Genomic DNA, 24,700 nt, shown 5'->3' on the forward strand with positions numbered 1-24,700 from the left:
TTGGCGTCCTCTTCTTCCTTCGAGTGGACACGGGGTAAAAAACATCACCCAACCTGTCAACTAGGTCTGCGTGAATATGCCCTAGTTTCTCATTGAAATCTGCAGCTATGGGTTGATTGATCAAATTGTCCAACTCGATTCATCGTGGAAGGACCAGATCATAGATGCGGAGTCTACTAGTTTCCCCCATTTCACCCTTTGTCTATTATTGGATAATAGTAATGCCCCTGTGTCCTGGTCGTTTACATTGGAGATTGAGCTTTCGGCGGGCCCTGGAAAAACCATTTCCAGACATAGGGCATTATGGTCACTGTCAGCTCTCTCCTTTACACTGAAATCCAGAACCTTAGACCACATACTTGTTTCCACTAGAATATAATCTAGGCGTGATTCATGGCCCTTCCTATTAAAGGTACACGTTGAGGGACTGTCGGACGGAGTGCGCCCATTACAAGCCCTCAAGGCATTGTTCAGGGTGAGGGACATAATCTGTATCGCATGGGGAGACCATGATTTCGGACTTGGCGATTGACAAGGGGGGATCCCCCAGTTGTCGTCCTCGCTCATGAGGGCACCCTCCTTTAATCCCAGTAGTGGCTCGAACTGGCAGTTGACATCCCCTACCACCAAAAGCTTGCAGTCACCTGGTAATAACCCTAGAAAATGGGATAATTCATCTATAGTGGGTGATTCCATTGCCACACTCGCTGGACGTGAATACACATTCACGACAGCTAATTTGTAAGCGTTTGGCCATTTGAGAAGTACGCACTGAATATCTTCCAAGTGTGTTAGCATGATTTCCGCTGTGCAACCCAAATGGGTGGCAACCCAAAATGCAAGGCCTCCTGACAGCTTCACTTGACCTCCCCACCTGGCAGGAACATAGAAGGTTGCAAAGCCCTCTCGGGGTAAACTCCCCTAGCCCATTTCTCCTGAAAGAGACAGATGTCGTTGTTATCTACTAGGGAACCCCAGTCTCTACAGTCAAATTTGTTAGCAATGCCTGCAAGGTTCCATGAAAGTATAATCATCCTCTTTGGGTCCGGAATGGCCACTCTCCCCACCTCGGACTCCCCATCATGGTCTAATTGAATGGGGGGCACCCCAACTGGGGAATCCGGCCCAACCAGATCCTCCGAGTCTAAAACATGATCAGATCCCATAATGGCTACATGAATATCTAGCTGAGGGCTAGAGGAACCACTCTTTAACCTCTTTAGTACCATACCGTCCCCCATGATGTTGTTGATTTGGGTTCCGATTTCTTCTGCCCGCTCATTGCGGTCCAGTCAATCTACCGCATCTAAGCAGGCAAACATGTTTTGCAGTGCTGGGTAACTCTGTGTAGGCATCTGGTTGTGCGTGGCCCCTTCTGATCTAATCCCATGATGGGTTTGCACTAGGTTCCATCCTCCTGCCCTGTCTTGGAAATTGGCTGGAGGGTAGAAAAAGGATAGCGGATAAGGCCATATTGATGACCCGTTACTGTTGTACCTCCAGTTGCAGATATGCTCAACAGTCCGGGGGTTCCTAAAATTAACCAAGATGCAGTCGCCCACAATAGTTTTGGGCCTGCGTCCCACCCATGGAACCCTTTGTACCATCAGTATCTCACTAGTAACATTGCCCCTCCTCTGACTGTCCTTAACATTTGAAGTTGATTGTTCTAAAGGGGGGTCGACCCAGATTGAAGTATCCACAGTCAGTGGGGATTCCACAATTTGCTGAGGTCCAAGTGAGGGAATATGTTCCTCCACGAGGATAGCAGGCGAGGTGTGGACAACAGCTGAAACCAACATCGAGCCTGGTGGTTGCTGACGCTCTGGTGTATGAGCGTTGGCAAATTTGCCCATTGAGGAGCGTCTCGCCAAGGCAAGGTCCTGCGATACACGTCGCTCCATCAGCATAATTCCCTGGTCAATCACTGAATTAGCCCTTGTGATGAAATTGTCCAGGGTGCCTGTGAGGTGTCCCCTGGCGGCCATAGTTTTGTTTCTCAATTCCCGGGCGGTCATTCCTGGACGAATTAACTTTAGTCACACCCGGATAAATGGTCGAGGAGCCCTCCTAAATTATGTATCTTGGCAGAAGTGAGGCATTAGAGGGGTGGCCCGGTCCGGTCCTACTCGGTCTGCAACGGGCTGAAACGGGCCCGCCCTTGGCCCCGGGCTTTGCCCGGTGCCGCCCGCGCATGTCCCGTGGTCCGTGGATGTAGGTGGGGCTAAGTAGAGGGAGGTGGGGGCGGGAAGAGGCCCCAGCTGCGGCAGATGGCAAGCCGCTAGGCTTGCTGGTCCTCGCAGTCCCGCGCCCGTGCAAGTGGCCTCCGAGATCTTCCCAGGTCGTCAGGCATGAGTGTTCCCAAGGAAGATCCAGAAATGAGGGAAAGGTCCGTGACTGTCAGCTCCCAAGAGTTCTGCGGCTGGCGAGCGGCTCCCGCGAAGCGGGGGCCGCGAGCCGTGAAGTACTGCAGGGAGGCGGGACGGGAAGAGGCCCCAGCTGCGGCAGATGGCAAGCCGCTAGGCTTGCAGGTCCTCGCAGTCCCACGCCCGTGAAAATGGCCTCAGAGATCCGCCCAGGTCATCAGGCGTGAGAGTTCCCAAGGAAGATCCAGGAATGAGGGTAAGGTCCGTGACTGTCAGCTCCCAAGAGTTCTGCGCCTGGCGAGCGGCACCCGTGATTTTACCGCAAAAGCAGCTCAGATCTGGAATAAATTGCCAGCCCCATTAAGACTTCACTCGGACCTACTAAAATTCAGAAGGTCTTTGAAAATCTGGTCTTTTCCTCACTAATAGACAGGTTTTAGCTCTTTCAAATTCTCCACAGCCGACTCCTTTCACACAGTGGTTAAGTTAGCGCCAGGATATCATTTTTGGTCACAGTGCGCTTTATAGATTCCAAATACAATACAATACAAGTTGCCCCCCCTAACCCCCCACCCCTGATTGTGGAGTCTCTGGGTGTGGAGAAGCCGCATACATAAGTATAGGGAGTGAAGAGCCCTAAAACTTTGTATGTTGTTTGTGAATACCAAAAAGTTGTAAACTTACATAAAAGTGCAAGTTTACTTTTTTTTAATCAGGCCCTCAGCGTGCAGTTTGCACACAGCGAGTATGGTATATCAGGACCTTCTGTGCCTTTGATGCTGGTTTTATTGAATTCTAAACATTAGTGTAGACAAGGCAACAGAAAAATAAACCATAATTAGATAAATAGTTTAGAGTTAAAGGTCTGTGCTTTAAATGTATTGGAATTACAAAGCATTGGTTAGATAGAGATAATTGTGAACTTTGCGAGTCCAGATAAAGTACTATTATATTACAATTGGAGAATTCGCAACTCCAACGTTTGATAGTTGTCTCCCCAGGGGCCCCCTCTTTTCTCCCCTTCCTGTCTGCTTAGTCCACTGAACCTTACAGTATCTTAGCATTTACAATTGGTTTAAATAATCATTCAATGCTCTTCTCCATTTAAATGTTTATGTGGTCCTTTGTTATGTTGCTATGTTATATTTTGCAGATTTGTAAAGTACACTATCAGCAGTGAGGGTGCACTAAGGTACTCATTAATACAAAATAAAGCATTATTATATTACTTCAAATGTAATATAAACAACTAATAAATGAAATTTGAATCATATTACATGTGTTGCAACATCCGTCCGCAGAGATTCCAATTGTTCCCTGAAAAAGAAAACAAACATCTTTAGCATAAAAAAACTTGGGAACAGGAGAATTTGCGCACAATTGCAGCACCACTTTGAATTAGCTCTCCCCCACATTTTGAGTATCTCCAAATCAACTCTCCATTTGCTGATGCACATTTACAGGAGGAATGGGGCAGATTCATTGAACTCACAAATTGAACTACTGAGATCTAAATTCTTACGAGCTTCCACCTGGGTAGAGACAAAGCCTCTCCAATATATCGCCAATGCGCTGTGCATACCAAGGTCTTCATGCACCAGCCACGTGTCATGGAGTACAGCTGGCCAGTACAGAAGGAAGCAGTGAAAGATAAAAACGTTTCATTTTGCTCCTACATCAGAAGTAAACGTATATGCTTCACTGACGCCTTCTGCAGTGACAACCAATGTCATAACACTTCAAAACGGTTGCAGGCAAGTGATCCCGACCTCCCAAGAAGCTGCAAAGCATGTGAAGTTCCTTCCCAGGGCATGTCCAGAACTTCTTCTCAGAGGGAATCTTGAAAAAGGGCATTGCTACTTTTAAGAGGGGTAACTGGAAATAAGAAAACAGGGCCAGTTCTACTTTGGAAAGAGGCTGCTTGGAGAGGTATAGTGTAAGTTGGTTGTGTGTAGTAAACTCTATTTGGTGTGTGAGCTAAATATGTGTGAAGTGTGCTATGAGAAATGGCAAACTGCACGACACGAGCAGTTTCAAACCTGGTCACGAATAGGATACATGCGGGACGTGGAGTGGGGACTGGAGCTTGGATGAGTAGGATTACAAGGGATGGTCTAGGCCGGATGACATGGAGATGCGAGAAGAATCAGGTTGGCAGCAGTCTGCGCTTGTTAGGTGTAATGTGGCGGATGCATGTGTGCCACGTGTGCTATGGGAATGGCAAAGCAAACAGTGCCAAGAAACAGCCACAGCATACTTGATCAGCTTTTCAATTAATGCGAAGTGTCATGAGTGAGGACTAGAGATTAGCGGGTAGGAGCAAAAGGCGGAGAACGACACTGGGAAAGGCCCAGCGGCAGGGGTAATGTCATTGCAGGAGGAAATTGGATATGTGCTATGGATATGTTCTTGCAGCCCACTTGCAGGGCCTAGAAGGGTCAAAGTAGGCACATGCATGCTGCAAGGTTGACACATGCTTGGACCCAGAAAGCAAAACTGCAGGCAACCGAATATTTTGCAACAGTGTATACTTGGTGCATTGTACACGAGGTTTCTGGGTAGTGGGACACTAGGCAGGTGGCTGAACCTGTACAGACTTCTGCCTGGGACACCTGTCACAGTCAGTGCATAACACCAGCGTAAATCGGAGGCCCACATTGGAAAATATGTGCATGTACAGCTTTATTTGCTGTCAAGCGAGTGAGTGAAGATGGGCGGGATATGTCAGAGAGCCCAAGACGGGATAAACATTTAAAATTATAATATGCCTTGCTTTGGCTGCCAAGCTCTAGGGTATGCCAGTAGTTCTTTCCAGCAAATGTTGTTTTTGTAAAGTATAAGAAAAGCATTCCAAGATGGCTTCCCTTTCATGACTATGTGTGTGCGTGCATGTACAAGCACGGGCAGCTATATTTATTTGTTATGTTATTACAACTTCTATAGCGCAGTTATTCCCGTGGGTGTCTTGACACTTTCAGGTTCAACATACTATGCCAAGGAAGCTAATTTCTAAAAAGCCACGTCTTAAGTTGTTTGTAGTAAAGTATGTTAACATAAGAAGGTACTTTTACTAAAGATTATAGAGGAAGTAAGCTATTGCCAGCTCTACTTTTAGATACAGTGAATGACTTCCATTTAAAATGTAAATAGGATGTAAACCCTTCACCCTCAGTAGGTGACATATGTCTGTTCCAAATGGTTGTTAAATGGCATCAAAGAGATTTTTGATAGGTGGGCTCACCGTCCACTCTTGTTTGAGATTTTTTATGTTAAAATTGTAAGTAGTAGGGACGCCCAACGGGTTTATTCTGATATATCCCTTACTCCCACAAGATTAAAAATCTAAAGGAACAGGGTATTACGATCCTTCTTGCCTAATGTATTTATCATGTTCAAGGTTCGCAACATTCTTCAGTACCTGTCCTACACCTTCACCCCTTCTACCTGCCTACTTCCCTAGGGTTCGTTTATGTACTGTATGAGGGATAGAAACAATTTGTCTGACTGTCATTCTTAATTAGGCACGAACATAGTCACTGTAAGACAAACACAAAGATTGTATGTTCCTGAATACTTTCATAACACAGAATTCTAAAAAAAAAACGTTTTGTAGGTTCTATAGCCCTACCCATGCTGGTCGCTCAGTTTACACACAGTAGCAGGCTCGCAACACCCATTGGGCTCATAGGGCTTCGTCCCCCCCCTCTCCTCCACCTGGTGTGTGTCAGCCCGGCTGAGACAGCTTCCCGGGCACACACACAGCCTCAACCGAGTACTTCACAGGTCTTTAAAATACCATTTACTTGCTAACGAGGCTTTGTTGTGTTTTCACCCCTTCTAAGAGGCCCTGCAGCTCCTCTCTGTATATTGCTGGAAGAATCAGCCCCCCTTCCCGAAGTTTGGCTCCAGTTGCGCCTCTGCACAGTAGTGATTACACACTGCGACCATACAACCATGGTCTGGTTCAGTGACAATGGAGCACACCATGCTCAGATGAGGTGATTGGCAGGCATGCAATACATTGAACATTTAAGGTGAGGACTTACAATGCAAACATTTGTCCTCCTTTTTCCTCTAGGTAAGAGGTCAAAAGGCAATTTTAGGCACAGTGCATTCCTGTACTCACCCCGGTACTGGCACAAAAAAAGCCAGCCTAGGACCAGCACAAGCATCTTTGCATCATGGCTCAAGGGTGCCTAAGTTGCAGGGATGATTGTTGTTGTGCCGAAAGATAGGCCTTCCTGCACAAAAACAATCACCAATGGCATTTTGCTCCATCTATGTGTGCTGCAGAGTTCAGCACCCATAAAAGAGAATTAAATGAGGAGAAATAAAAGTATTTCTCCTCATTGTGCCAGTTACACCTACCCTGGAGATGTGTAAGTTTTTGGCAATTTCTTAGATTTACAGATCCATGTAAATCAGGAGCAGGTTCAAAAAGCAATGGGTGTTGATGGTAATCCCCACAGCAACACCCATTGCATGCCCCTTTGCTGCAGAAAACTGAGCGGAGGAGGAACATATTTACAAAATGACATCAGGTCACTCAAGGTGGCTTAGCACTGCCTTATAAATATGGAGCAGGTCTCAGCCTCACTGGACTTTAGCGAAAAGTGGTGCAGCGGTGACACAATGCCCTCATAAATATGCCCCTTGGAGTTCTATTCAAGATGTCTTGAGGGTCATTTTGTCTCATGATTATCTCTATTATACTCATCCTTCCATTAGCAGTGGGGTAACATCTGTATATCCTTCCATACGTGAAAGAAACATCTGTTAGCACCACTTACGTGATGGTAACACCTATGGCCATGTTTACAATGAAATGTTGCAGGCAGTGCCGCAAAAAATGTTCCTGTGTGATCTGCGTAATTTAAAAAATGCATGCATGCACCATATTTACAAGAATACAGTGCACCCCGTGTCCCCCCCTGTGCCAGTGCACAAACAGCAGCCCTGCACCAACACAGGCACCCTTGCAGCGTGGTGCAAGGGTGCCTGCGATGCAGGGATGAATGTATTTGTGCAGAAAGGGACACCTTGTTGCACAAAAACAAATAATTAATGGCATGTTGTGCCTTCCATGTTTGCTGCAGAATGAAACACACATAGAAAGAGCACACAATGAGAATAAATAAGAGTATTTCTCCTCGATGCACAACTTTAACGCCTCCCATGGAAAGGCATTTGCTTTTGCTGGTGCCTCAGATTTAGGAATCCTTGTAAATCTGGGGCAGTGTCAAAAAGCCATGGGTGTTGCATGGGAACACCCACATCAACACACAAGACGCCCCTCTGATGCAGAGCAATGTGAGAAAGAGGGCCATATTTACAAGGAAGGGTAAAGCCACACAAAATCACTTTGCGTGGCATTGTAAATATGTGTCAGCACACATCGCCACTAGAGCATCAAAAAAGGTGACATTCCGGTGGCACTAGGGGCTTGTAAAAATGCCCCTAGGCCCATCTTTATGCTTCTGGGCCTGTTCTATGTACTTGCCCCTCCGTTTTTGTGTTCAAACTCCCTTCCCTTTCAGAAATTTGACCAATCTCCTTTAGACCTGCAACTTGGTCCAATATCTTTGTCATACCACACACCCAATTACTTTTTCCTATCTGTCTCATTTTATAGCCCTTTTTAGTGCCAACCAACTTCTCCCTGCATTTCTCTCTCTTTCTACATGTCCCTATCCCTTTTACCCAAGCACTGCTCTTTTAACCTTGTCCATACTTTTCGTTTCTGTTTCAATTTCACTACTTGCACCTACTCACCATCTAATTACAAACAGTGGTGGCTTTGGAAGGGTGGCGGAGGAGGGGCTCAATTTAAAAAATAAATAAATAAAAGTTCACTAATCTGAAAGGCCACCGCCTCACCTCTATCTTCTTCTCTTCTCCTGGCAGCACAGAAGCACACAGTCTCCCAGACAGCAGCAACATGACTGGTCTGAGTGTCCTTCTTCGGCGCTCAGACAGGGAGTGGGAGCCTGGTCATGTTTTCCATCGGCTATGCAATACAGCTGGGTGGTGAACATGCTAAGGGCGCATGACGGTTTCACCAGCCAAGGACAGCCGGCCAAATAGTCATGCATACTTAAGTGCACATTACACCACTTCTCTTCTCTTTCCCTGTGAAACAGCCCACTCCTTTGCCCTGACCTAGCCCGGGTTCCCTAGTGAAACATAAAATGATAATAACATAACGTTATTAACATTGTTTTATTATCATTATAATTTTCCATTTACATTCAGTCACTTGATGCTTCTCTGCTTTAGCAGAGAAGCGACAGCTGATTACACATTGTCCCTTTCTCTCCTCGCAACCACTCTACATTTGCATGCACTCTTTACCTCCCAGCCCCATCTCCCCTAATGGCTAGCTTCACATTCCCATGTCTTTTCTTTTGCCCACTCATAAAAGAGGCAAAGGATTATGAATTTAGTGATGTGGGAGTGGGGCGGTATACCACCATCCGCTACCCCATTGTAAAACTCCACCATCGCCCACCAGCCGGATTACAAGTTGCAATCCAGGCAGGCAGTCCTGCGGCATAGGAGCGCCTTAGAAAGGCAGCACTGTGGGACAGACAGAGCGCATTACTGTATGGCTGCCAAGGTCATGCTGTGCTGGAACAGAGGGAGCAGAAAGACAGGGGGCACACTATGTGCCCCACTACATGCAACCCCATGAACCGAGGCACCTAAGGTTCCTCAATGCCATGAAAAGGAGGGCAGGGTGGAAACTCATAATATCCTTGGCAGTGACGAATCAGCACCACCAAGCATATTGTGGCCTCAGATCGCTGTGCCACCACCAGAGATTGTGGATCGCTGGCGGCAATAGACCTTCCTTTTCCTTTTTCTTCTTTTTAATTGAAAATTGGATTGCTTCTCCCCTAATGCCTGCTTTTAGAGTAGTCCATGCTATGCCCAATGAGGCTGTTCCCATATTCCTTTGTAAGAAATCTGTGATCCGTGTGCCGTTACAGCCTGAGCCGCTGATTTAGGAACTGGGGAACCATGTTTGAGTCTCTGCGCCGGCTTAAAATCCTGTTATTCTTGGCAAATTCCTCTATCTTCCTATGCCTGAAAAAATGAATGTAACATTGTGTAACATAACTGGTGCCCATGTACAACACTCCAAGTTTTTTTCAATTTGCTTACTTTAAAAGCAATCGCGGCACTCGCTCTATAGCTTAAGATGTTTAAAGGTAAAACGTTGGTGCTGCCATAGTAGAAAAAAAGTAAATAAACCGTAAAAGAAAGGCGTTCGGCCAGCAAATAACAAAAGGAAAACGCGGCCATGCCACACTGGATCATGGGGATAAAACGATGTTCCACATACGTTTTGTCCAACTGAAGTGCTCTTTCAAAGGTCCAAGAGAAAATTCTTTTCGGAGAACTGCCACCATCCACCTCTAATACTAATGGACTATGATCCAAGAGGAATCTTGGGAAGCATTTAATTATTCACTTCTGCCTAATTGAGGCTGATACAAAAAAATAAACACATTGTACATGTTTCTGGTGGGGGGGGCAAGAAATAGGTGAACCCATGTTCCAGAGGTCTCATTTCAGCCCATACATCACACAGTCTGTGCATCATAGACTACATGTCGCCTGAAATACTTTGGGCTTCCTTCTCATATATCTCTTCCCAGATCTCAAATCAGATGCAAGGTTAGTAATAAAATCACCGCATATAACGATAGGGAGCTGCCAGTGTGACAGCTCATTAGATAACCACTCTAGTAAAGAAGAATCATCAATGTTACTGCTATACAGGGACAGAATTGGATAAATGCACAGCGGTTTGTTTTATCATAAAGTTCAACAGTTAATCGTTTTTATGGTGCTCCGTAAGGTGGCGTCGAGGGTCCTGCGACGTCAAGCTACATATCACGAATGTGGCCCTAGAAGATCTCTAGTGCCATCCCTTCACAGGCACACAAGTATTTGTCTTCCCACACAAAGAAGACTTTCAATCCAATGTTTTGATTGTTCATAGAATTTATTTCATGCTTGTGGACAAATTTATCATCATCATTTCATATTGTTCATTCAATGAATGAACAATATGAAATGATGATGATAAATTTGTCCACAAGCATGAAATAAATTCTATGAACAATCAAAACACTGCTATACAGGGAACATAATGTAAAACTGGGGCTATCTGGAGTTCTACAACTAGCAATGACCCAGCGTCCTAATGCATTCACCCGATCTTGGGGGAACTGATCTGCTTTGCTGTGGGTTAAGATTGCAACCCCCGTGTACAGGTCCCTTTGATCATAGCCCCCACTATACTACACCCCAATTGTTTTAAGAGATCCTTTTGATTACCCTCTAAATGCGTTTCTCGCAGGCAATGTCTGCCTGTAGAACTTACAGCCCTTGTCACACCAGCTGTCTTTTTTTAACTCGTTTAAGGCACAGATGTTTAACAATGCTATCCGCAATTTACCCATCTTTGTACTCTACTGCCCTATAACACACTTCAAACTTCCACTGTCCACATGAACATCCCACACTCAACACAAATGAAACCAACCACCAAAACTGCCAAAGTCCCCCTACACCCACTTTTATGTGACCTGCCCTTCCCTTATTCCTACCCTCCCACAACCCCCCACATACACAGGCAATTAGGTATGGCCTGAACGATGTGAGTCTCACAGACTGCTCCACCGTCCCTCTCCTCATAATAACACGGTTTCCACTGACTGCTCATTCCCTAATCTCTTACAGCCAACGCAAGAGCATAGGTTCATTCCTTTAACAGGATCCCCCCCTTCCACCTTTTTCCTGATTTCTTCCAGGTAGCTTTGTGCCTGAATTTCTGAGGTAAAGTTATAAAGCGTTCCTTTATACTTGATTTTTCAGTCTAGCCAGATTCTGGAGATAAACCTCAACCCCAGCGCTTTGAAAAAGAGAGCTTAGTTGTTGAAAATGCCAGCATCTCTCCACCGTTGTGTGTGCAAAGTTTGGCTTAACAAAAAATGACACTCCATTACAGGATTTTGGGGCATTGGGACGGGCTCGTTCATATACCAGTTGCCTCAATGGAAAACTCCAGAAGACAACCAGCATCCACTAGGCCTTTCTTGTCATTATAAATGGAAATCGGTGAGCGTGTTATATTTCACAGTCCCAGTCCAATTTTAGTTGATCCGGGAAGGCACTCCACTACATTCACTATGTAGGCTCTGGGATTGCTGCCTTCCACTCCCTCTGGAATCCCTAAAAAGTGCAGGTTATTTCTTCGCTGCCAATTTTCCTGTTCCATTACATCTGACATTGCCTCTCATTGGCCAGTGCTTTGTGGTTTCAGAGATTCAACTTCGGCGTCTAAGGCCTAGGTGCATGTTTCCACAGATGTCAGCTGCTCAGTGATTTTCCTACACATTTTATTCAGCTTACAGATCCCAGATTGTACTTTTTTTAGAGGCCACTCTTGCTCTGTGACCATCCTTTTAAACGCTGCATCTGCATAATAGATGTAAAGATAACAGTCAATGTGGGTTCTTTAGACAGTTTACCTGTGTTTAAGCCCTCTTTTGCACTTGAATCCACATCCTCTTCAACGGAGACCAGTTTGGTATATGAATAATCTAGCTGTTTACCAGCACTTCATTTCTGACTATCTTCAGCTTTAGATGAATATCTTCAATTGAGGTGCCACGGCCAGAGTCTGTAGGAGCCTCTCTGCTTGATAGGGTATTCTCCTCTCCAAAAGAGTCTGAGTCAGCCATTAAGGAAAAAATTCTCGCCTGGTAAATACGGTGACATCTCTCCTCTCTGCTGTTGCATGGCATAAGAGGGCCCAACTTGCAAGGTATCCATCCTGTCCGTCCTCGGACCTCCCTTCTCTTGACCCGCTCATTCTTGTATCACAGGCTCCTCTGTAGTTACATGGCTCTTTTCCCCAATTTTAGCAGGTTTCTCAGTACCAGGAATTGAAATCACAAGACAGGAGATGGAGCCATCTACTCCACTCTCTATCAAGTTACAAAGTTCTTCTACAGCTACCTGTCTGCTGACCACAGATTCCTTTACTGGGATTCCCCCCCCTCCCGCCTCTGATATTGCACGTTTTATTTGTGGGTCAGGTAAAAAACTGACAAACATAGAAACAACAGTAGGTTGTACTCGACCCTCCTCTACCTGAATCATCTGCTTGTATATTGTCTTCTTTATGACAATCTCTTGTTTCCCTCTTCCTAAACTGCTACGATGTCTCGTCTCACTCGCAACGCGGGGATCCACCGAAGAGCTGCTCACCGAAGAAGCAGCTCTGTTGTTGTTAAACCTGCTGTTGACAATCCGGCCTTTCCCGGTTATACCCCCTCTTTGCGCCATTAGGCGATCCTGTCATTTTGTCAGGGGCCGCTGTAGCTGCCTTCCCCAGTCCGGATAATTCAAATATAGGCAGCAATTAGGCTCTACCGCCAAAAGCCACTGCAACACCACTCATAGCAGCGTGCTCAGCAAACAGTTTGTGGAGTTTAATGCTAGACCAAGCAGTGGCACGTCAAACCGTTGATCCATCCAACAAGAGACGGTGGGCATAGCGCAACCAGTCGCACGCCATCTTTGCCCACCTACTTCATCATAGAAGATATGGATTGGATTGCCAGTGAACACAGACCTCTGATCTCTTAGAGTGATGATCTCCCAACAGTGCAAACAAAAATTAAAGGATACAGAGGCTTCACATCCTGATAATACCTTATTTGTATGCCCCAACAGAATTGACAGTGGCCAAAGCCTGTAGCCCACTTTATAATTTTAGAAGGGTGATTTATGGCTAGAGAGAGGCTAGGAATCGCTGGACAGAGAGGCAGGGCTTAACTCCATCCACAAAAGAGAGATGTAACTCATCTCAAAAGAGAGACCAATGAATGAACTGACATGGAGGACCTAATTCACTAAGGGCCCCTGCACTTGTGGAAGAGGCCCCGCAGTTGTGGATCTCCCCAATGAGAATTCTCATTGCAGAGATTCCGCTCCGAATATGGGGACTTCCTCATGCCTACGGGGCCACAGCCATGAGTGCGAAGGCCCTTTGCAAATTAGACCCAGACTTACTATTCCCTAACTTGTCATCCTTTGATGGTTTTACTAGGCACTTAACAGAACAAAATAAGAATTCAATGGCACAGAGTCCTGGGCCTCTATTAGTACTCAAATGGCACATTTGATCCCTCAACTCAATGGCTGCAATCAATACTTTTCCTCTGCCACCACAGAGTTGTGACCATCTCAAAAGAGCGACCACAGAGCAAATTGGCAAATAACTTGGATACACATCTACTATTCTGACTGGATAACCTACAGAGAGGCAAATGATTGAATGGATACATAGGCTGGAATCCCATCAGACCCCATAGATGGATGGCACCCTCAGAAGAGAAGTGAAAGATTGGATTGCACAGAGTCCAGGGTGTTCGCTCAACCGCCTCAGGACGTTTAAGAACAATGATGGGCAGCAATATTGTAAAATGCATGCATGTCTGTGAAAGACTTTAAGGTTCTTTTTAAATTTAAGGACCTTTTTGGCTAAATCCAGACCCAAATCCAAAGCCTAAACACTACCAAGCACACTGGGGATAGAGCCCATGAGGGGTGTTGCAGATGATGGGGTGGAGCCTAAGTGGTAACACAATATATCTTCTTTACCTGAAATACCAAAGATCAGGTTGAAAATGTCTCATCAGATGGGGGTGGCATGTTGGGGGTGCTGAAGGACAGTGATGTATACTGTTTCACCAGAGCATGCTTATTTTATTAATGTGAATTTAATGGTTGTATAAGGAAAACTTAGGAATAGTACTTGGGAACACTTCCTGATAGAAGATGTCTTAGGACCTCATTACGAGTAGACTCACGTGGGCGCGGCAGTGTAGTCTTCCGACCACCCTATTATGACATGGGTGGTTGGGCTTCCCTGAGAGCACTGCAACCGTGGTCCCTGGCGGCGGCGTGGCGGTCTTGAGACTGCAATATGGTTGGCTGAGCCGCTGTGGCCTCACCAAGTATATTATGGGTTTCCTCCCCCCACACTTTTCATGGTGGTGTAACTGCCATGAAAAGTATGGTGATGAGGAAACAAAGGGGCCCTACATGGCCCCTTTTGTCTCAGTGGCATGGGATGATTGCCCGGGGCATATGCTGTGCCCCACTGTGTGTATGCAACCCAGCCCCTGCATGGCATAGACTGCAGCAGCCCATACCAAGTAGGTTCTGATTTTGACAATCCTATTGAGGTGCCTATTTCATAAACATCCCTGTGGGAACGCCAAAGACCTGCAGCCAGACAGAAGAAAACTCCTAATCTGGCGGGTGGTACAACTATGCATTTGGTGGTGTAGGAGCGGGTAGCCATACTCCAGCACCAACAAACTCGTAATGAGGCCCCTAGACTCATGGACCTCATATTTTGGAGACTGGACTTAGCATTGTCTTTAAACCCCATTCTCAAGTAACATCAGATATGTTAGTGGTACTTACTGGGAGGCAGTTGTCGGGATTGAAGTCAGGACATGACACCTCAACAGTAGTGGTGACCAGCTGGCCATTGCTGGGGATACATTTGTAAAGTGTGCAGTTGTTGTCTGGTTCTTGATAGCTAGAATTAGGCTAGAGGGAGAGAGAAGAAAAAACTTTTACAGAACTCTCCAGGAGAGACACTGAAAACATTGTTAAAATCATCTGTTCTTAAAATGAAATGTATAGGAATATACATGACATATTTCCAGACTGTTTTCATTCACATTTTCACAAAATTCTCCTAGCTGCATCTTTATCATTTTAACAGTTGCACTGATGTTAAACTGATGACACAACAAGCACTGTATTTTGTAGGCCGCTCTTTTCGCTTTTCTTTCCAAGCATACCTATTTAAGAAGCTATTATTGTTATTCTGTAACTTTTGCTTCTTCAGTATTTGTTCAGCAATTGCTTTGTTCCCTATCTATTATTTCTGACTGTAGGTATCCTTATCTCTGAGGTCTGTAACTTCTATCTGTAGTAGTTGTGTGTTTGCTTTAAAGGGATCTTTGTGAAATGCTATCTACATTGTTTAAATGTTTTTATGTAATATTGTCACCCTATGACACTATATCATCTGCACTACATTGATTTCAACAGCATTAAGTAAGTACATGTTATAGGTCTTTTGTCACTCCTTCAACTGTTGCTACTTCACTCTTACTCCTAATCTACTTTTTAAATTATTTTTTATTCTTAATTATTAGTTTTCTTCTTATTATTATTCTAAAGATAAAACATTTCTCTTTAGTGTCTTTTATTTGTTTCAAATGAATTATATAACCATTCCTAACTTAGCAATATATTTAATTCATTTATTAATTGACATACCACAGTTTTAATTCGTTTCCTAATGTGTAACTAAAGGTAACAGATTAAAACATACATTATTTATTAACGTAACCCATATCTATTTTGTTTATTGAACAGACACAATTCAAATATTTTTGTAACAACATAGTCTTGACCTTTTAATTTACATATCCAATCGTAATGAGTTTCATTCAATAACTTGACTTTCTGTTTTATTTATTTGTTCTTGGTAACTTATCTTTTTTGTTTCTAATTTTTCATTTTTAAATGTAACATGTATTTCTAATCAGTCTTTCTTGGGGGCGTAATTTCATTTTATTTTGTGTTACATAATATTATTTATATTTGTTTTAATTATAATTTATTTTAATTAGTAACTTTTCCCCAAAATGTTCTGTTCAAATTTTATTTTATTTTATTTGATAACTATTTTAAAGCTCTGGATGTAGTGGCAGGGAATGTAGGGGTTAAGCAAAGTAGTGGAAGTGATTTGATAGGTTAATGGTATAATGGCAAGAGGTTGTGGTTTAGTACACATCTAAAATGTGTATCTGGAAAACTTTTCTTAGTGCATTATTTTTGTAGTCCTCATATAATAAAGTTGGGTGATTGGTCAAAATATTGGATTGAAAATATCGGGAAGCAGATGTAGTTTTCAAATATATAGTGCTAGAAAATATTGTTTTTAAAAGTATCTGAATGTGTTTTAGTTAATTTGTTAGTTTTATGTGTTAATATTATTTTTATAAATTGTTTTAAAAAATACAGCTTGCAGTGTTTAGTGATGTAGAATTTTGAGTTTAAATTATGTATAGTATTTTACAGAATATGAGCGGTTTGTTGGGTTTATAGAGGGATAGGACGGGAAGTTCATTTGCTAATAATAATTTTGAATTATCTAATACATTTTATTTAATTATATGATATTTATTATGTAAATTGTGTAATATTGATTTGTTTTCATTATATGTTATTTGTGGGCTGATAGGTTTGTAGGGGTATTGGGTGGAAAGTAAACTAAGTAATAATTAATTATTTGAGTTAGTTATGTATGGAAAGTCTTTTTATTTTATGTCTACTTTAGTTGTAGCTTCTAGGTTTGTAGGGGTTTAAGGGGGAAATAAAGGGAGAACGTTACTTTAATAATGTATTATCAATCTAATAATAATTTGTAATACTTAATTTAATTAATTTTAAATTATGTAAAATATGTACTATCAACCAATCAGTGGAATTTATAGAGTGCTTCTTGTCTCCCATGATGGTATTCAGACACTGGCAGGTTCCAGTTGATTAGCTGGATAGCCAGGTCTTCAGGGACTTTTGGAACTTTGAATGCGACGGGGAGGCCTTTAGATGAAAGGGAACAACCTCTGCATCTGCTACATCAGGTGCAGGGGGTGAAGGTTACAAAAAGAGATGCAGAGCAGAGGTGTCTAGTGGGCTGATAGAAGTTCAGGTTCAAGTAGGTGGGTCCAGAGTTGTGTTGGACCTTGTTTGCATGTGTCATGAGCGTGAACTGGAATCTTTTCTGTACATGGAGCAAATTGAGTTCCCTGAGGTAGGGGGTGATGTGGTTTCATCTAGGAATATCCAGGATGAGTTTGGCTGTGATGTTCTGTATGGCTTATTGCCGTCAGAGGAGGTGGGCTGTGATCCTTGCATAGAGAGCATTGCTGTCGTCCAGTCAAGTGGAGATAAGGGCCTGAGTGATAGTAAGTCTTGAGATTTGGGGTACAAAGTATGTAGAGGATGAAGAAGCAGGAGAAGGAGATGGTAGACTGAGTCGTCATGGTGAGATTTTTGTCCAGAATGATGCCTAGGTGCCCAGCACGGTCAGAGGGTGTAGAAGTAGGTCAGAGCTCTGAGGGCCACAATGATGCGCCCAATTGGGGGATTTTGTTTCTGAAAATGCTTACCCCTGTCTTAAATCCTTCTTGTATTTGTACTAATAATTTAGTTGCCTGGATGCTAGGTTTGTAGGGGTACCAGGAAGTAAGTCATTTAATGAATAATTAAAGTATTATTAATTATTATTTGGAAAATAATTATTTAATTCAATTTTATACATTTAAATAATGCAATATTTAATTATTTGAAATATATGGGCTGCTAGGTTTGTAGGTTGGAAAATTAATTAAGTAATAAATAATTAATTATTACTCGTTTTTAGATATTTAATTGATTTGAAATATCTACAGACTTTGTATTTGTCAAGTTATATTTTGGGTGCAGGCTGCTAGGTTTGTAGGATTATAGGATGGGAACAGCAATAATTACTAACTGATAATAATTTTTCTAATGAATAGTAATTATGTAAATTGCATAATGCTTTTTCCATTTTCTATTTTATTACACACACTCATGTGTGTATTTAATTAATTAATTAATATTTTGAATATCAAATAGTTTAATATTTTTACATTCTTGGTGTTACTTTTATATTTAATGTGTTTGAAGTGAAGAACTTTCCTTACTCTTGTTTAGACTGCAGAAGAACTAGTAAAAGTAACCACTTAGCAATTTGACACTTTCCCTGCTGTTGCACTGTTTGGAGTGGAAGTAGTAAATCTCCTCCCTTCAAAATATAACACTTTCCTTACTGTTTCACAGACTGGAGTGGGGATAGTAAATTGTACCCTTCCAAAGTCCAACACTTTCTTCACTGCTGCACTGCATGGAGTGGGAATAGTAAATGTTACCCATTTAAAATCTAGCGCATGCTCTACTGTTGCTCAGACTTCAGTGGGAATTTAAAATGTTACCCCTCCACAGTCCAACACTTTCTCAAATGTTGTGCTGTTTGGAGTGGTAATAGTAAATTGTACCCCTTCTGAAATCCAACCCTTCCCTACTGTTGCATATAGTAGATTGGGAATAGCAAATTTTACCTCTACAAAGTCCAACACTTTCCCTACTGTTTCACCAGCTGGATTGGGAATAGTTAACTCAGCCTTCCGAAATCCAATGCTTTCCCTACTGTTGTGTTGCCTGTAGTGGGAATAATACATTTCTCTCCTAAAAAATCCAATGCTTTCCCTATTATGGGAATAGCACACTTTACCACTCCAAAATCTACCACTTTCCCTGCTGTGGCATAAATGTGAGCGGAAATAGTATATTTAATATTCTTAGCCTCCGAATTCGAATTTTTGTATTTCTGATTTGGAGTTCCAAAGAGTTCTACATAAAATATACACATATGACTACAACAACAATTCATGCAGTTATTATAAAACAAGATAAAATACATTTTAGCAGTTTGAAAAATCTCACAATTGATTATATATAGTGCAAAGTACGTAGCAGGAAAAAATCCGAATAAAGCACACTCCATGTATGATACAAGGACCTTAACATATAAAGTGCATGTGCGTCAAAGTATTTAGGATACAAGACCTGGGCAACATTATAACATACATTAAAAACAATTTTGCAGTTCTGTTTTGATGTCTTAATACAGTGGAGCACAGGCAGCTTTAGGCGAAGTGAGTACTGTATCAATTTCTACAATACAATTCCTAAAACCCTAAGATTCTATTTTTAATGTCTGCACTTTATTACCCTGAAAGGACATGTTTAGCATGTCTTAAATAAAGAACAATATAATTATCCTTTCTAAAATATATTTAAACATTGTTTTAAAAAGATAATTATTTTGTAACCTACTGATTCAGAGTGTGGGGCCAAAAGAAAATTCTGGACCTCCATTGCAGAGCAAATGTTATACTTTAAGAATACGGGGGCCAATTACGCAAGTCCGCCCGCCATCGTAGCGGATCAGGACCGCCCGCCTGTAATGCAGTGGTCCTGCACCCTAAATTATAATGCGACCGCCACTGCAATTTACCATTACTGTGGGTGCTGCTAGCTTCAGCACCCACCGCAACGGTAAATGGCCATGTTGTGCACGTCCCTGCACAACGTGGCAGGAACCGCGCGGTGCCTGCCACCTTGTGCATGGAAATGTAGGGGGTGTAGCATGGGTACCCCCAGTACACAACTGTTCCCCATCCACAGAGGCCAGCCTTTCCATTTTGGTTCCACTGCCATGGAAAGACTGGCTGATGCCAGCATTGTGATCGAACGGGCTGTGCCTTCGAGGCAACGCCCCATATCCTCGGCCTTATTCGCTCTGCCAGGCAATCATTACGATTGCCTGTAGTGGAAGCATGGCGGGCGCTCTTTGTACCCACCAGGCTTGTGGCACGATTCCCCCACCATCCTAATATGGCGGGGGAAATGGGAGCCAGATGGGGGAGAGTCCCTCCGCCATCGTAATGAGCCCCAAAATTCTTAAAAATCAACATTTTAATGACTGAAGTGGGGGACAGACAAATAGAACATGGGTTAAATCGTGCACTCAATTTCCACACTAGTCACAGAGTCTATCCTCCCTATCTAATCCCTCCCATGCTCCTGTTATAATTCGTAAGGGAAGCAAGTTCAGTTTTAATAACAGGATGGTTCTACGCACTCCATGGGGGAGGTGCCATAATCCGTACGGTTGAGGTTTTTTGCACATTTTGCTCCCCACTATTTTGTAACTCCTGTTGTGCAGAGAACAGAGTACAGTATCTCTTTTGCAACTAACTTCATAGATAAAGTTTTCAAAAGGGCTTGCTTCACTTTTACCAATTTCAAACGTAACTAATGCTTTCTCGTAATTTCTAAAAACAACACTTTTGCATTTCAAACAAGAGAAAATTTTGTATTTTAGCGCAGCCCGTATCGGACTCCCATTGCTATTTAATAAATTATTACCCCACCTTAGCCTTGCTGCAATAGCAAACACATTGGGCAAAAGAAGCCCAAATTCGAGTTGGAAGGCAGCTGGAGCAAGTGCACAGTTCAAATGACATATTTGGCGCCGAATGAGCCCTTCAAACTTCTCAAAGTAGTCCCAGTTCTGCTCATCCACCGATTCCCAAGGGTAACTCAGTTAAGGTGGAATTTTAATCTTATAAACCGATAAAATGTGAGCAAAATATCTTTGTCCACAACATTTATATAGCCTGACAATTGCAGATGCCTGAGATATTGCCTTACTGGTGCACTGGCAAATATGCTCAATATTAGAGCAGTTCCTTGAAAAATATGGGTACAATTGTACTGCTTCTATTTTCTCTCTCCCCAAAAACCAATGCATATTTTTTCAAACCCTACATCCCTGGGACCTAAAAACTGTAATTTTGCTCTTGGAAATATTTATTTTTTAACAATATTCAACAATGTAGTATTCTAAAGCATTATTTCCCTTTGTAAGCTGATCGGAGTTAAATTTAACATAATGGCGTCATCTGCGTTGACAGCCAAGTTTAATTTTTCCTAGCTTTGGTGAGTCCCCCTTGCAATGCCCCACCCTACTAGGTAAGTCATTGATGTAAAGGAAAAAAAGGATAGCATCTAATAAACACCCGTGCTTCAGCCAATTATGGGTTTCTACTCTACTCAACAAAGCCTGATTTACTCCCATCAGTACCTGGGATGAAGTGGAAGAGTGCAATGCAATGATCAATCTGAGCATGTGCACGGGAATCTCCATTGCGGACAATTTCCTCCACAGCATCCCTCGGTCAACCCTGTTGAATGCTGTGGAAACTGCAAAGGCAGTATACAAGGCCTTACTCTTACCCACTGAGTACTTTTCAATTAAGGTTTGCAAAACTGTGATGTTATCAAGGGTACCACTATGGTTATGGAAACCCGCCTGCTCCATTGGGACAAAATCATTACCAAAAGACCTGTCCTTGAGGTGAAGAAGTATACTCATAGTGAACAGTTTTCCAGTCTCATCTAATAATGCAATCTGCCTAAAACTGTCAGGAGAAGTTTTGGGACCCATTTTTTATAAGGGCACCACTATGCTTCCCTTTCAAGAAGGCGGAATAGTCCCATGTGCATAGAAGTTTTGAAATTTGATTGGGGAAAAAGGGCCCATGCAGAGATATCTTGTTTAATAATGGCTATCATGAGGTCATCCAGGCCTAATGTCCCAGAATTCCTTGCTCCTTTAATAAAACAATCTATCTCCCCGTGGGAAGAGGGGCGGTAACCATAACCTGAGGAAGACTCACTCGGTAATTCCAAATAAGATGTGCCTCTAGGATTTGATGCATATAGGTGTGAGATGTATTGAACCCATTTAGTGCTAGATATTAATATGGCTTCAGTCTTAATTCTGCCGTCACAGTATTAAGCATATTAAAGCTCAATATTTGGTTTGCCCGAGTCACCAGATAGTGCCACCTCTCTTAGTGTAATCCGTTTTTGATACTCCACTCTTCCAAGTTCAGACGCCTTCAATCTAGTTCTTGCCTGCTTTACCCGATTAACTTCCCTTTGCCTCAACAATGATGGGTGCTTATATTGTTCTCTTGCTAGGGAGTTCAGCTTCCGGTTTAGCTTTTTTACCGCCGAAGATGTAGCCACTACATACTTAGCGCCATAAATAATGTCAAATGCTTCTCAAAGCAAGAAATAGGATTTTCCTGTGTGGGGACGTAACTCACCTTTTTAACAAGTCCTGCCAAACTTATAAAATTGTTATTGAACCAAGAGGTACGGCCATTTTCTTTGTTATACACAATAGTATCATCTCTGGGTTTCCAAGACCCAAGCGTCTTGAGTTCTAAATGAATGTCCAAAGAGAGGATGCTATGATCACTCATATTCGACCTGAGAACCTTAAACTGTGTGCATGCCCCAAATAGTTGATAGGAAACCAACATGAAATCAATTAGTGACTGCCCCCTAGGGGAGTGGAAGGTGAAAGAAGCTGGTGAGTCCTCTGGGAATCTTCCATTTAAAATAACAAGATCTTTGTTTCTCAGACAATCCAAAAAGCTTAACCCTTGCTTGTCTGATCTTATATGACCAGTCAGAGATGGCCAATCCACCTTACAACTCCCATTTACCAAACGTCAGAGAGAAACTGTAATAGATTTTAGCATTCAAATCTCCCACCATAATTATCAATGAGCATTCTTCTTTGATACAAATATTATGCACACAAGGAAATACAGATTTGACTAGAGAGTCAGACGCCCTCCGAGGGGGAATATAAACATTTACCAATAAAAAAGTTGAGGACTGTCCTCCTGAAACATTGACAAAAGCCAATTTTATGCACGGGCAGAAATGTGACGGTTGAATGACGGCCAAAGGATTCTTATTTATATTACCATTAAGTTAAATAATGAAACCTCCATTTGCATGACCTTTTACTGAAGGTTTTGCTGCACAACAGAAAGCAACATTTTTCTCATAATTAAAATCTCCACATCCCCACGTTTCCTGTAAACAAATTATCAATGGGTGTAATGATGGTAATGAACTTAACTTAGAAGTAGGGTGTCCCAAACCTTCCATATTTCAGGACAAGATTTTGCCCAATGGGCTACCTCTGCAGCATAGGGAATTTCACGTGTCCTTTGGAAGGGTTCAGGGAACAAGCTACTCAACTCCAATGGGCCAACTCATCTCCTCCTTTGAGTTCACTAACCCGTTGGTCAGTGTATTCCACAATATTAATCACACTTTTCCCTGAAATGCTGCCAACAGAGATTATAAAATCCTTTGGATACACAGCCTCCTAGCAACTAGGTGCAACTATACCCAAACCCTGAGTGTCATCCCTAAGGGAGTCTATCTGAGCCACTTCCGGTTCCACAAATGGGAAGACATCAATCCCCTTTTTCCTAATATGATCAACATTAGCCAGAATTAGTATTACAATGATCCCAGAGATAAAGGTTACTCTGGAATTTGAAAATCTGCTTTGAGGATCCCAGAATACTTGATCAATATCTCTACTTGTTACCAATCTCAGATCCTTGATATCAGATAATAACTGCAAATTAAAACTTGTATTAAAAGGACCCAGTTCCCTATCAAACAAGGACACAAATATCAGAGTGTTAGATACATGGCCCCACCCAGGTCCCACATCCACCTTATTGCTCTGCCTCTGCTCAACCCCCGGTTCAAGGAATTGTGCTGGTGGAGGGGTAAGGATAGTCCCACCATTGGCAAAAATCCATTATTTAGATCAATCCATACAGGGAGCCAATCCATACAAGAAAGGGTTGGAGGAAAACTATTTGCAATCCGTCCAGCCCAGCGATATCCCCTTTTACGTTTACTGTTGTACCCTCCGTATCAACCAAACCTATCTCTACTTAATTATTCTCTATTTCAATGCTCAATCGTGTCCAATGTATTTTACCTGTTATCCTCATGTCCGGAAACCTTTTCTCTTGTGATGGCTATCCAATACTAGCGCATCTGTGATAAGAGGGGAAGGAAGGGAATTTACTACTAAGGACTCTGACTCCTGACCGTCATGAGGCCCAACTTTATTCAACTCATTTACTTTTTGAGGCGGATTATAAAGTCAGACTCTTTGGGGCATTGGGGAACCTCAATTATTTTTATTTAGGTTTCATAATACCCGCATCCCTTTCTTCTTCTCCTCCTGTATTTTTAACCCATTGCAGTATGACTGAGAGGCACCCTTCCTTGAAGAACCATCATCCGATGTGGCCCTTGACAGACTAAAGTGGAAGGGCAATTTTGTGGGCCTATAACATGGGCGGGAAGGATTACCCCTTTTTAAAAAAATTGTGAAAATCAGTGGAGAATTCTTGGGTGCAGATGCATGTGAATTTTCCCTTATGGCAAAAAGGCTATGGGCCCTGGGGGCCTGAGATTGGTTGAAGAAACAAATCATAATATCTGGCTCAGGGGTATCTTCTGAATGCTCAAAGGAAGAAGCCCCAGGGCCAACAATAGCTACAACTTGAACTACCATTTCCACTACCCCGTATGACACTATTTTAATAGTCTAAGAAGACTGAGATTTCAACTCGGCGCCCTTTCTCTCCCCCCCATAAGTAAACTGGCAGTAGATAGATACTGGACCCCCATTAAAACTGGGGATAATGCATCTAACACGTGATCAGAGTTAG

The 24,700-nt window shown here is 42.7% G+C and overlaps 2 protein-coding genes across 9 annotated transcripts in view; one reads left to right on the forward strand and one right to left on the reverse strand.

The window, feature by feature from the left end:
- LOC144823886 (uncharacterized) overlaps positions 1 to 24,700 on the forward strand; it is a 1,846,314-nt gene that overhangs the window by 142,660 nt on the left and 1,678,954 nt on the right. The gene's annotated exons all lie outside the window — the stretch shown is intronic.
- Positions 1 to 24,700, reverse strand: part of LOC144823884 (mucin-5B-like) — a 946,734-nt gene that overhangs the window by 46,775 nt on the left and 875,259 nt on the right. Inside the window, exons 39-40 of the mRNA XM_078682773.1 lie at positions 14,880 to 15,008; positions 3,644 to 3,683 (exon numbers count right to left, since the gene is read on the reverse strand). Of these exons, the coding sequence (XP_078538899.1) occupies positions 3,644 to 3,683; positions 14,880 to 15,008 (169 nt within the window). The remainder of the gene's footprint in view (positions 1 to 3,643; positions 3,684 to 14,879; positions 15,009 to 24,700) is intronic.

The sequence above is a fragment of the Lissotriton helveticus genome, chromosome 3_1 (genome assembly GCF_964261635.1).
Source record: "Lissotriton helveticus chromosome 3_1, aLisHel1.1, whole genome shotgun sequence".
NCBI classification, from domain to species: Eukaryota; Metazoa; Chordata; class Amphibia; order Caudata; family Salamandridae; genus Lissotriton; species Lissotriton helveticus.